Source organism: Pseudorca crassidens, chromosome 8, assembly GCF_039906515.1.
Source record: "Pseudorca crassidens isolate mPseCra1 chromosome 8, mPseCra1.hap1, whole genome shotgun sequence".
NCBI classification, from domain to species: Eukaryota; Metazoa; Chordata; class Mammalia; order Artiodactyla; family Delphinidae; genus Pseudorca; species Pseudorca crassidens.
The window spans coordinates 70,098,599-70,111,047 of record NC_090303.1 but is presented as its reverse complement, the minus strand read 5'-3'; the positions used below and the strand labels follow the sequence as shown (position 1 = coordinate 70,111,047).

Sequence of the window (12,449 nt, the reverse complement as noted above, 5' to 3'; positions counted from 1 at the left end):
AATCTGCTGCAGTTGTTTTCCCCAGGCCTTGTGCTGCTTCTTTTTTTAGTTCCCCGACCAGGGATGGAACCCGAGCCCCGGCAGTGAGAGCGCCAAGTCCTAACCACTGGACCACCAGAGAACTCCCTTGTACTGCATTTTAATCTGTGGACTTGAGACTCATTATATTGGTCTCAGCTAAATTGCGTGTTGTTTTGTCTTATTTAACTTGACGCTAATCGTCCTGGGACTGATCTGCTATGACCAGTGCTGAGCGGTTGCTGCCAAATTCTATGACCAGGAGTAGCTGCCCGTGTTTTGTTTAAGAACAGGATCTATGCACTTTCCAAATAGCGTGGCCTTGAACATGTGCCGAGAGATAATTCTGAATATCTTTCTCTACACTTTCTTAATCCTTCTTGTATATGTTTAATTCTAATAACTTGGTTTAATAGCTTGTCAGATGGAGAAGCAACCTCTTTACCACCATCCCCTGGAGACTTGAGACTTATAATCACTGAGAGTTGGGATATAAAATGGGAGATTAGGAGACAAAACTAGATCCCTAAGAGTATTGTTGTAATTTGGTGTCATTTGACATTTGGAAGGCGTTATATATAATGGCAAAACACTAGAAATGTACCACCCCCCCCAATAATAGAGCCATGTTTTTCTGACTGTTTGGGGGCTATTCTTGTTACTTTCTTCTTTGCAGAGGTGGACTCATCTTCCATCTGGTTAAGGATACAGGCTCTTTTAATGTCATTTTGTCTTCTCTTGTCAACAGTACAATCACTGCACGTTAGGAAACTTGCCAGAAGCCTCAGTGTCAAGTTGCCCACTAACCAGACCCTACTTATCAGCCATTGATATTTGAAAAGGATACTGTAACAGGTTAACATATATTCCTTTAGATGAAAGTTCTCAGAAGTTCACTACTTTTACAAAAGCTATTGAAAAGTTGAGTTTTCATTTTGAGATTTTTCTGAAACAACACAAACCTTTATAAGTTACAGGGATAAAACTTACTTAATCCATAACTGAAAAATATTCTCTTACTCTTAAGAGTAACTTTAAGTCATGGTTTCTTAATGAGATGCCTTTGTAGGGACTCAAGAGATTTTTCTCTTCTTTAACCTTGGAGAAATATTCTTTTACCTTAGTTGTGTTTCCACCGAACCCTAGCAGTCACCCTGAGATGATTTCGGCTGCTGAGGTACAACCACAATATAGAGCAGCCTCCTTTTCTTTGTTTAACATACTGAACTCCAACTGCTCTTGATTCTCTGAGTTCTACCCCTCCATCAAGATAGTAAAACAACTTTAGCACCTTCAAAGAATCATATTTGACTCTTCTTTTTTGGCCCTTAGCTTTTTATCAAGAGATGATATATAAAATATATAATAGTTTCTAAATATCTTCATAAACTCTACTGAAGTTGTTCTCTATTATTTTATGCAGTATCCTATACTTGAAAATTTTGAAATGATAATTTTATTTAGTTTAATGCTAAGAGAAAATTTATACAAAATAATGAAGCAGTTAGTTTTCTTCATTAAGCAATGAGGACTTTGTTCCTTTATGTTTTGGGAGAATGCTAAACACTTCTTCCCATTCCAAGTCCCCCTTTGACCCCACACTTTCTTAGCTCTCTCTTCCAAGAAGGAAGGTGTCACTAATCTGATTGATCCAACAGTTAGGTTTCTGTTGCTGCATAACAAATGACCACCGTGGCTTTAGATAACACCCATTTATTAGCTCAAGTTCTGTAGGTTGGAAGGCTTGGTCAGGTCTTGGTCCTACAGCCAAAATCAAGGTGTTGGCTTTGATGGCTTATCTGGAGGCTCTGGGGAGGAATTCACTTTCTAGATCTTTCAGGCTTTTGACAGGCATCAGTTTTCTTGTGAGTGAGATTCCCATTTCCATGCTGGCTGTCACCCAGGGGTGGGAGGAGGATCTGGGTGCTCTCAGCTCCTAGAGGCCACTTGCATTCCTTGGTGTGTGGCCCCTCCATCCTCGAAGCCAGGCACAGTTTGTCAAATCCTTCTCATGCTTCAAATCTCTGAGTTCCCCCACCACGAGCCAGAGAAAACTTCTGCATGGGAACAGCATCAGGGGACAAAGTTCATGGAGATCATCTTAGAACTCTGCCTACCATGTCCAGAGCCAAGGTTACCCACTGGTCCTTAAAGATTCTTGCCTGAAAGACAAAAACCCAGTATCCTTGCTCCATTTTGCATTTTTTCCATGTGAGCTACAACTCAGAGCAAATTCCATCTCCTGGAGGTAGAATAGCCATCCCAGCAATCCTTCAGGTTGGATCAATGGATGGCTGTCTACAGATCTGGCCATCCTGGTACTAGGACGTTCATTTAGTACTCCTGGCCTAAGCCCAGCCTGTTAATGACTCTGTCCTTAGGAGCCCTGCCCTGGGCAGGACTGAAGGCTTAGTCAGCTATATACAGTGGATCTTGGTTTCCCATTCCAAGGACAGGTCTCTACCTTGGAAACCCCAAGAAAAGAGGAATGGCGGAAGGAGTTGAGGCCCAAGACCCTGCCCCAAGTTCCTATTAATTATCTTTCTCTATTTGCCTTGGCTACCAAGAAGGTCAAAACAAAATCATGTTTTTATTTTTATTTTCAGTAAAAATCTTTAGCTTAGATAGCTATTACAGCTGTCTTTCTGCCCTCATCACAACGTCCTTGTTCCTTTATCCTTTTTAATAATTGTATCTTACACTGCAAGCACATTCAAATACCTTTTTGAAATAAAGAGGTATAAATAAAGAATTGATGGATAAATTAAGGGATTCCTGAGGAAAGTCAACTTAGGTGACTTTAGTGACCAGAAAGCTGGGCTCATTTTATTTTAATTTTTTTACATTTCGTCTGTATGACTCAGCTCTTTGCAGAGTGAAATGTAGGCTATATAAATATAGTCTTTACCAGGGAATATCAGGTTATTAATTTTAAGTACATTCAAGAAAATCTATAATTTTTAAGAGTCAAGGGGAAAACATAGCTGTTGACCCCAGCACCTTAAGCATTCTGATGATTCTGGCATCAAACACAGGTCTTGGCTCTTCTACAATTTCTGCTGCTGCTATACAGGTAAATACCAAACTCCATGAATTTGAATTTAGTTCTGTGTTTGAATCATCAGCACTTGTAGACTTGACCTACCTTCCCCTGGTGTCAGATCTCAATGGTAAACCCACCAGCCCTTGAATCTCATATTACAAAATGTAATACCTTCCTTCACCAGGTGTTTGAGGCTGATCGACTTTTCCTTCCACTGCCCTCCTTTTGTGGAATTTTAAAAGGCTGAGTTTGTTTAGATGTACAATCCTAGACCAGTTTTTTTTTTTTTTAATTTTTATTTATTTTTTTTTCAGAGACTTAATCGTTGCTTTATTTGACTATTCTGAATTCCTGGTACATCACAAATGCAATGAATTTGTTTAAAAATTGATTATTCAATATTTTTAAAATATTTGTGATATAAAGTGGGGCTAAGTGTATTTTATTTTGTTTACTTTATTTATCTTTTTAATATCTTTACTGGAGTATAATTGCTTTACATTGTTGTGTGAGTTGCTGCTGTATAACAAAGTAAATCAGCTATACGTATACATATATATCCCCATATCCCCTCCCTCTTTCATCTCCCTCCCACCCTCCCTATCCCACCCCTCTAGGTGGTCACAAAGCACCAGGCTGATCTCCCTGTGCTATGCGGCTGCTTCCCATTAGCTATCTGTTTTACATTTGGTAGTGTATATATGTCCATGCCACTCTCTCACTTCATCCCAGCTTACCCTTCCCTCTCCCCGTGTCCACAAGTCCATTCTCAACGTCTGCATCTTTATTCCTGTCCTGCCCCTAGGTTCTTCAGAACCATTTTTTTTCTTTTAGATTCCATATATATGTGTTAGCATACGGTATTTGTTTTTCTCTTCCTGACTTACTTCACTCTTTGACAGACTCTAGGTTCATCCACCTAACTACAAATAACTCAATTTCATTTCTTTTTATGGCTGAGTAATATAACATTGTATATATGTGCCACATCTTCTTTATCCATTCATCTGTCGATGGACACTTAGGTTGCTTCCATGTCCTGGCTATTGTAAATAGTGCTGAAATGAACATTGTGGTACATGACTCTTTTTGAATTATGGTTTTCTCAGGGTATATGCCCAGTAGTGGGATTGCTGGGTCATATGGTAGCTCTATTTTTAGTTTTTTAAGGAACCTCCATACTGTTCTCCATAGTGCTTGTATCAATTTACATTCCCACCAACAGAGCAAGAGGGTTCCCTTTTCTCCACACCCTCTCCAGCATTTATTGTTTGTAGCTTTTTATGATGGCCATTCTGACTGGTGTAAGGTGATACCTCATTTTAGTTTTGATTTGCATTTCTCTAATGATTAGTAATGTTGAGCATACTTTCACGTGTTTGTTGGCAATCTGTATATCTTCTTTGGAGAAATGTCTATTTAGATCTTCTGCCCGTTTTTGGATTGGGTTGTTTGTTTTTTTGATATTGAGCTGCATGAGCTGCTTGTATATTTTGGAGATTAATCCTTTGTCAGCTGCTTCGTTTGCAAATATTTTCTCCCATTCTAAGGGTGGTCTTTTTGTCTTGTTTATGATTTCCATTGCTGTGCAAAAGCTTTTAAGTTTCAGTAGGTCCCATTTGTTTATTTTTGTTTTTACTTCCATTTCTCTAGGAGGTGGGCCAAAAAGGATCTTGCTGTGATTTATGTCATAGAGTGTTCTGCCTATATTTTCCTCTAAGAATTTTATATATAGTGTCTGACCTTACATTTAGGTCTTTAATCCATTTTGAGTTTATTATTGTGTATGGTGTTAGGGAGTGTTCTAATGTCATTCTTTTACATGTAGCTGTCCAGTTTTCCCAACACCACTTATTGAAGAGGCTGTCTTTTCTCCATTGTATATTCTTGCTTCCTTTATCAAAGATAAGGTGACTATATGTGCGTGGGTTTATCTCTGGTCTTTCTATCTTGTTCCATTGATCTATATTGCTGTTTTTGTGCAACTACTATATGTCTTGATTACTGTAGCTTTGGAGTATAGTCTGAAGTCAGGGAGCCTGATTCCTCCAGCTCCATTTTTCTTTCTCAAGATCACTTTGGCTATTTGGGGTCTTTTGTGTTTCCATACAAATTGTGAAGTTTTTTGTTCTAGTTCTGTGAAAAATGCCATTGGTAGTTTGACAGGCTTACATTGAATCTGTAGATTGCTTTGGGTAGTAGAGTCATTTTCAGTGTTGATTCTTCCTATCCAAGAATATGGTATATCTCTCCATCTGTTTGTATCATCTTTAATTTCTTTGATCAGTGTCTTATAGTTTTCTGCATACAGGTCTTTTGTCTCCTTAGGTAGGTTTATTCCTAGGTATTTTATTCATTTGTTGCAGTGGTAAATGGGAGTGTTTCCTTAATTTCTCTTTCAGATTTTTCATCATTAGTGTAGGAGTGCAAGAGATTTCTGTGCATTTATTTTGTATTCTGCTACTTTACCAAATTCATTGATTAGCTCTAGTAGTTTTCTGGTAGCATCTTTAGGATTCTCTACATATAATATCATGTCATCTGCAAACAGTGACAGTTTTACATCTTCTTTTCCGATTTGGATTCCTTTTATTTCTTTTCTTCTCTGATTGCTGTGGTTAAAACTTCCAAAACTATGTTGAATAATAGTGGTGAGAGTCAGCAACCTTGTCTTGTTCCTGATAGTGGAAATGCTTTCAGTTTTTCACCATTGAGAATGATGTTGGCTGTGGGTTTCTCATATATGACCTTTATTTTGTTGAGATAAGTTCCTTCTATGCCTACTTTCTGGAGAGTTTTTATCATACATGGGTATTGAATTTTGTGAAAAGCTTTTTCTGCATCTATTGAGATGATCATATGGTTTTTATCCTTCATTTTAAGAGGGTGTATAGCGTTGGTTGATTTGTGTATATTGAAGAATCCTTGCATTCCTGGGATAAACCCCGCTTGATCATGGTGTATGATCCTTTTAATGTGCTGTTGGATTCTGTTTACTAGTATTTTGTTGAGGATTTTTGCATCTATGCTCATCAGTGATATTGGCCTGTAGTTTTCTTTTTTTGTGACATCTTTGTCTGGTTTTGGTATCAGGGTGATGGTGGCCTCATGGAATGAGTTTGGGAGTATTCCTCCCTCTGCTATATTTTGGAAGAGTCTGAGAAGGATAGGTTTTATCTCTTCTCTAAATGTTTATTAGAATTCTCCTGTGAATCCATCAGGTCTGGGGCTTTTGTTTGTTGGAAGATTTTTAATCATAGTTTCAGTTTCAGTGCTTGTGATTGGTCTGTTTATATTTTCTACTTCTTCCTGGTTCAGTCTCCGAAGGTTGTACTTTTCTAAGAATTTGTCCATTTCTTCCAGGTTGTCCATTTTATTGGCATATAGTTGCTTGTAGTAATCTTTCATGATCCTTTGTATTTCTGCAGTGTCAGTTGTTACTTCTGCTTTTTCATTTCTTATTCTGTTGATTTGAGTCTTCTCCCTTTTTTCTTCATGGGTCTGACTAATGGTTTAGCAATTTCGTTTATCTTCTCAAAGAACCAGCTTTAATTTTATTGATCTTTGCTCATGTTTCCTTCATTTCTTTTCCATTTATTTCTGATCTCATCTTTATGATGTCTTTCCTTCTGCTAACTTGGGTTTTTTTGTTCTTCTTTTTCTAATTGCTTTAGGTATAAGGTTAGGTTATTTATTTGAGATGTTTCCTGAGGTAGGATTGTATTACTATAAACTTCCCTCTTAGAACTGCTTTTGCTGCATCCCATATGTTTTGGGCTGTCGTGTTTTCATTGTCATTTGTTTCTAGGTATTTTTAAATTTCTTCTTTTGTTTCTTCAGTGATCTCTTGGTTATTTAGTAGTGTATTGTTTAGCCTCCATCTGTTTGTATCCTCTACAGTATTTTTTTTCCTGTAATTGATATCTGGTCTCATAGCACTGTGGTCAGAAAAGATACTTGATATGATTTCAATTTTCTTAAGGTTACCAAGGCTTGATTTGTGACCCAAGCTATGATCTATCCTGGAGAATGTTCCATGAACACTTGAGAAGAAAGTGTATTCTGTTGTTTTTGGATGGAATGTCCTATATATATCAATTAAATCCATCTTGTTTAATATATCATTTAAAGCTTGTGTTTCCTTCTTTATTTTCTTTTTGGTTGATCTGTCCATTGGTGGAAGTGGGGTGTTAAATTCCCGTACTATTATTGTGTTACTTTCGATTTCCTCTTTTATGACTGTTAGCATTTGCCTTATGTATTGAGGTGCTCCTATGTTGGGTACATAAATATTTACAATTGTTATATCTTCTTCTTGGATTGATTCTATTTTAAAGTCGATTTTGTCTGATATGAGAATTGCTACTCCAGCTTTCTTTTGATTTCCATTTGCACGGAATATCTTTTTCCATCCCCTCACTTTCAGTCTGTATGTATCCCTAGGACTGAAGTGGGTATCTTATAGACAGCATATGTACAGGTCTTGTTTTTGTATCCATTCAGCCAGTAGATGTTTTTTTGTTGGAGCATTTAATCCATTTACATTTAATGTAATTATCGATATATATGTTCCTATTACCATTTTCGTAATTGTTTTGGGTTTGTTATTATAGGTCTTTTCCTTCTCTTGTGTTTCCTGCCTAGAGAAGTTCCTTTAACATTTGTTGTAAAGCTGGTTTGGTGGTGCTGAATTCTCTTAGCTTTTGCTTGTCTGTAAAGATTTTAATTTCTCTGTCGAATCTGAATGCGATCCTTGCTGGGTAGAGTAATCTTTGTTGTAGGTTTTTCCCTTTCATCACTTTAAATATGCCCTGCCACTCCCTTCTGGCATGCAGAGTTTCTGCTGAAAGATCAGCTGTTAACATTATGGGGATTCCCTTGTGTGTTATTTGTTGTTTTTCCCTTGCTGCTTTCAATATTTTTTCTTTGTATTTAATTTTTGATAGTTTGATTAGTATGTGTTTTGGTGTGTTTCTCCTTGGATTTATCCTGTATGGGACTCTGTACTTCCTGGACTTGATTGACTATTTCCTTTCCCATATTAGGGAAGTTTTCAACTATAATCTCTTCAAATATTTTCTCAGTCCCTTTCTTTTTCTCTTCTTCTTCTGGAACCCCTATAATTCGAATGTTGGTATGTTTAATGTTGTCCCAGAGTTCTCTGAGACTGTCCTCAATTCTTTTCATTCTTTTTTCTTTATTCTGCTCTGTGGTAGTTATTCCCAGTATTTAATCTTCCGGGTCACTTATCCATTCTTCTTCCTCAGTTTTTCTGCTATTGATTCCTTCTAGAGAATTTTTAATTTCATTTCCTTTGTTGTTTGTCATTGTTTGTTTGCTGTTTAATTCTTCCAGGTCCTTGTTAAACATTTCTTGTATTTTCTCCATTCTACTTCCTAGATTCTGGATTATCTTTACTATCATTACTCTGAATTCTTTTTTAGGTAGACTGCCTATTTCCTCTTCATTTGTTTGGTCTGGTGGGTTTTTACCTTGCTCCTTCATCTGCTGTGATTTTCTCTGTCTTCTCATTTTGCTTAACTTACTGTGTTTGGGGTCTCCTTTTCGCAGGCTTCAGGTTCATAGTTCCCGTTGTTTTTGGTGTCTGCCCTCAGTGGATAAGGTTGGTTCAATGGGTTGTGTATGCTTCCTGGTGGAAGGGACTGGTGGCTTTGTTCTGGTGGATGAGGCTGGGTCTTGTCTTTCTGGTGGGCAGGACCGCATTCAGTGATGTGTTTTGGGGTGTCTGTGAACTTATGATTTTAGGCAGCCTCTCTGCTAATGGGTGGTGTTGCGTTCCTGTCTTGCTAGTTGTTTGGCATGGGCTGTCCAGCAGTGGAGCTTGCTGGTCGTTGAGTGGAGCTGGGTCTTAGCATTGAGACAGACATCTCTGGGAGTGCTTTTGCCAATTGATATTATGTGGGGCTGGGAGATCTCTGGTGGTCCAATGTCCTGAACTCGGCTCTTCCACCTCAGAGGCTCAGGCCTGACACCCAGCCGGAGCACCAAGACCCTGTCAGCCACACAGCCAGGTTCGTGGGGAGTTTCTTGCCTTTTGGGAAGCCTGAGGTCTTCTGCCAGCATTCAGTAGATGTTCTTTAGGAGTTGTTCCACATGTAAATGTATTTTTCATGTGTTTGTGGGGAGGAAAGTGATCTCCTTGTCTTACTGCTCTTCCATCTGGAAGGTCCTCTCCTAGCCCAGTTTTTAAAGTATGCCCCTCAGGGTTTTATGTTAGCATCTTTTTTTTTCCCCTTAAAATATAATTATCAGGTTTCTTATATAAAGAATACAGGCAGTTCTGGGTTTTCAGTATATCTTGAAGAAACCTAAGGAGTTGTTCTAATGATCTTGTTGTTTTGCAGGTGATGAAACTGAAACCTACGGGGTTAAAAAGATTTGTCCAAGGTCACAGAGTTTATTAGAAGCCAAACTAGTCCTACATATAATATAGGTCTTCTGATGCCTTCTGATGTCCTATGTTTTTTTCTTTAATCATAAATTGAGTGCTTTAGAGAATTAATGTGTTTGGCTTCTTAAAAGTAAATGAGATTTAAATGAGCACTTCAGAAAGCTTCTCCAAAAAGAATGAAACATAAATAATTACAATCCAGGTCTTAGTTGAGCATTCTTTCCATTTGATCATGCTGCATTCTGCTGATTCTCTGGGCATATTGTCCATCATCTTGCTAATGTCAGTAGTTTTACAGAATTTCCCAGTTTTTACTCTGTTGTACCTTTGCATATTTTGAAAAGTTGCTCTATTTTGGTACACTTTTTTTTTTTCTAAATTTTGCCTTTTAACCTTTTTAGTCTTTTTAGTTTCAGTACCAGAAACATTTTACATTCATTTTTCTAGCATTCAAAAATATTTGTCACAATCTTAAACTCACTGACATTTTATAGCTGATTTCTCAGGTCGTATCTGGGAATTGATTTAAATTTCATCTCTTTAAGGCTGTGTTTCTGAGCTCCTTCCCAGCTGTGTACTCAGAGCTGTTGAAGCTCTTTGATGTCCGGGAAGTGGCCAACTTGGTACAGGACACCCTGGGCAGTCTGCCGACCATCGTGCACGTGGATGACGCCCTGCAAGCTGTTAAACTGCAGTGCATCGGCAAAACCGTGGAAAGCCAGCTGTATACAAACCCAGGTAAGGTGCTGGGTCTCTTGGATGAAACAGTGTCTCTAGAAAGCCATTATTTACATTTTGTCGTTATAGGTCAGCAGAAGCAATTAAAAAAAGAAACTAAAAACTACTTTCTCAAAAGCATTGTTTATTTGGATGGTAGAATAAGTTTATTAAATAGTCAGATACAAAAGTATGGCTCTTCAAACTTTATTTCTAGAAAGAATGAAAACTCTAATGATTAAATTATTAATTCTAATCATAACAAGTTGTAGTATAGGGCATGCTTTTTTTCCTTGCTTTAGATTTTTTTTTTTAACATTCAACAAAATTTAACATTTTTCTTTCAGAGATGCTTACAGGGACCTGCTATGATCTTTGTTTATTTGTCTCTTTTGTCCTTAAAAGTTTTCCATCAATTTGTGTTCTGAAACTGGGTGAAAGTTTCAGTGTATTGTCGTTTTTTATTTTATCCTAATAGCAAGTGACTAATTACTAAACTGATTTTGTCATAATATCTATTATTAAATCCCATTGCCTCTTGTTTCTTCTGGGTTTTTTTCTGAAAAAAATAATAAAATACCAGTCTCATTTTAAAGTTTAAGAAGTTTCTGTCATTATCACTGAATCAAAAACTTTTAGAAATTCTTCTGAGAATTATGTTTTCACATGAATGCAGATATGTGTGTATAGTGCAGTATTTTTTAAATGGTGTTTAAAATATATTTAATAAACCTTTTTTACATTATTTTATTGTAAAACATTTTAAACATACAAAGAAGAATAGAGCATAATATGAGTAAATCTCAGCAATATCAGATATTTGCTCTAGGTCTTTTAAGAGATTTGTCATTATAGAAATATTCAGGCCCTCTTGTATATATTCGCTTCCTTCATAGAAGTTTCCACTATCAGAGATTCCATTTCTATTTTCTATGCCTTTATTCTGTAGCTATAAAAACATATTTTTTTAACCTCTTGAAAATATTTTCATCTTTTAGTCTTATATGATGACATTATGTTGAATGTCATTAAGTAGAGTGCGTCTTTTTGACTAATATTACACTTTTATATTTATCCATGCTATTAGATATAGCTGCAGTTTTTTTTACTCTTGTATAGTATTCCACTGAGTGTGTGTGTGTGTGTGTGTGTGTGTATAATGGTTAACTTATTTTTTCTCCTGTTGATAGACTGTTAGTATGTTTCTGATTTTTTTCCTGAAATAAACAATGCTTGAATCAACATGAGAGAAAGTTCAACCTTCTGATTTTTCCACATAAAAATACATCTCATCCTGGAAAAGAGATGTTTCTCATGGTAGTTTTCAAACTCTGTCCCTGAGAGCCCTAGAGGTTCTGCTTCAGTGGTTAGGCCTTCCTCCAGGGTTAAGGAAAGGTGGTGTGAAGTGGAAGGGTTAAGGTCCAGACCAGGCATCCCAATTTGACTAGACTTTCAATTTTTTTTTACCGAACTGAGAAGAGTTCATTCCCCTCTCAGAAGAATAGATGACTTTTACCATATTTCTCCCTCACAGGCCAGATAATTCTTTGTTAGGTTAAAATCTGACACCAAAAGAGCAACATGAAAACATGTTGAAAACGGTTTTCAAATATACGGAAATTATTTGGGGGGATTGTGTTCATTAATTGCCCCTGGGAGATGTGTTCTGTCTGTGGGCTCAGTTTCTTATTGATTACTGATGCTCAGGAGGTGGTAGAGAAATCAGAACTTAGGAGAAACAAAAAGTAGCTGCTACAAGCCGGAAGAAAAGATACCAGCTCTCTGTGGGAGGTGATGAGATTATTTAGGGGGCCAGGATAGAGGGACTCAAGAGACCAAGGATGTGTGGACCCTGGAGGGTCCGTGCTTGTGATCTGGAGGAGAGACTCAGAGCCAGTGCTGGGCTTTAGTGATGGTGACACTGGTGTGGAGGAGGAGGGGGAGGTGGGGGAACCTACCTCTCATGATATGTGGGACAGTCACCATGGAGGATAATTATGGAGAAGCATAAACTTTTGGGAAGCAAAGCAGCTCCCGATCAATGGAACACTTAGAAGCATGTGCAGATGTTAGTAAGAGGGTCGACTTCTGTCAGTGCCCCAGGAAGATAGAATTAGCTTGCTGTTTAGTGACTCACTACTGAGGAAGATAGACTGTCGTCATGTATAAATGGCAGGGCGCATCTGGAAGGAGGCCATCTTCATGGAGAAAAACAGCAGGCATTTCTGAGAGCCTTCCAAGGCTCAAACTACCCTCTAT

General features: G+C 37.6%; 1 protein-coding gene across 4 annotated transcripts in view; it reads left to right on the top strand.

Annotated features, from left to right (window-relative positions):
- The window catches only part of DOCK4 (dedicator of cytokinesis 4), a 481,211-nt gene that overhangs the window by 348,965 nt on the left and 119,797 nt on the right, over positions 1-12,449 (top strand). For all 4 annotated transcript variants that reach the window (XR_010945592.1, XM_067746757.1, XM_067746758.1 and 1 more), the window contains exon 23: positions 10,019-10,211. Coding sequence is in view for 3 of the 4 variants with exons in the window: in XM_067746757.1 (XP_067602858.1) it covers positions 10,019-10,211 (193 nt within the window). In the remaining variant the exon portion in view is untranslated. The remainder of the gene's footprint in view (positions 1-10,018; positions 10,212-12,449) is intronic.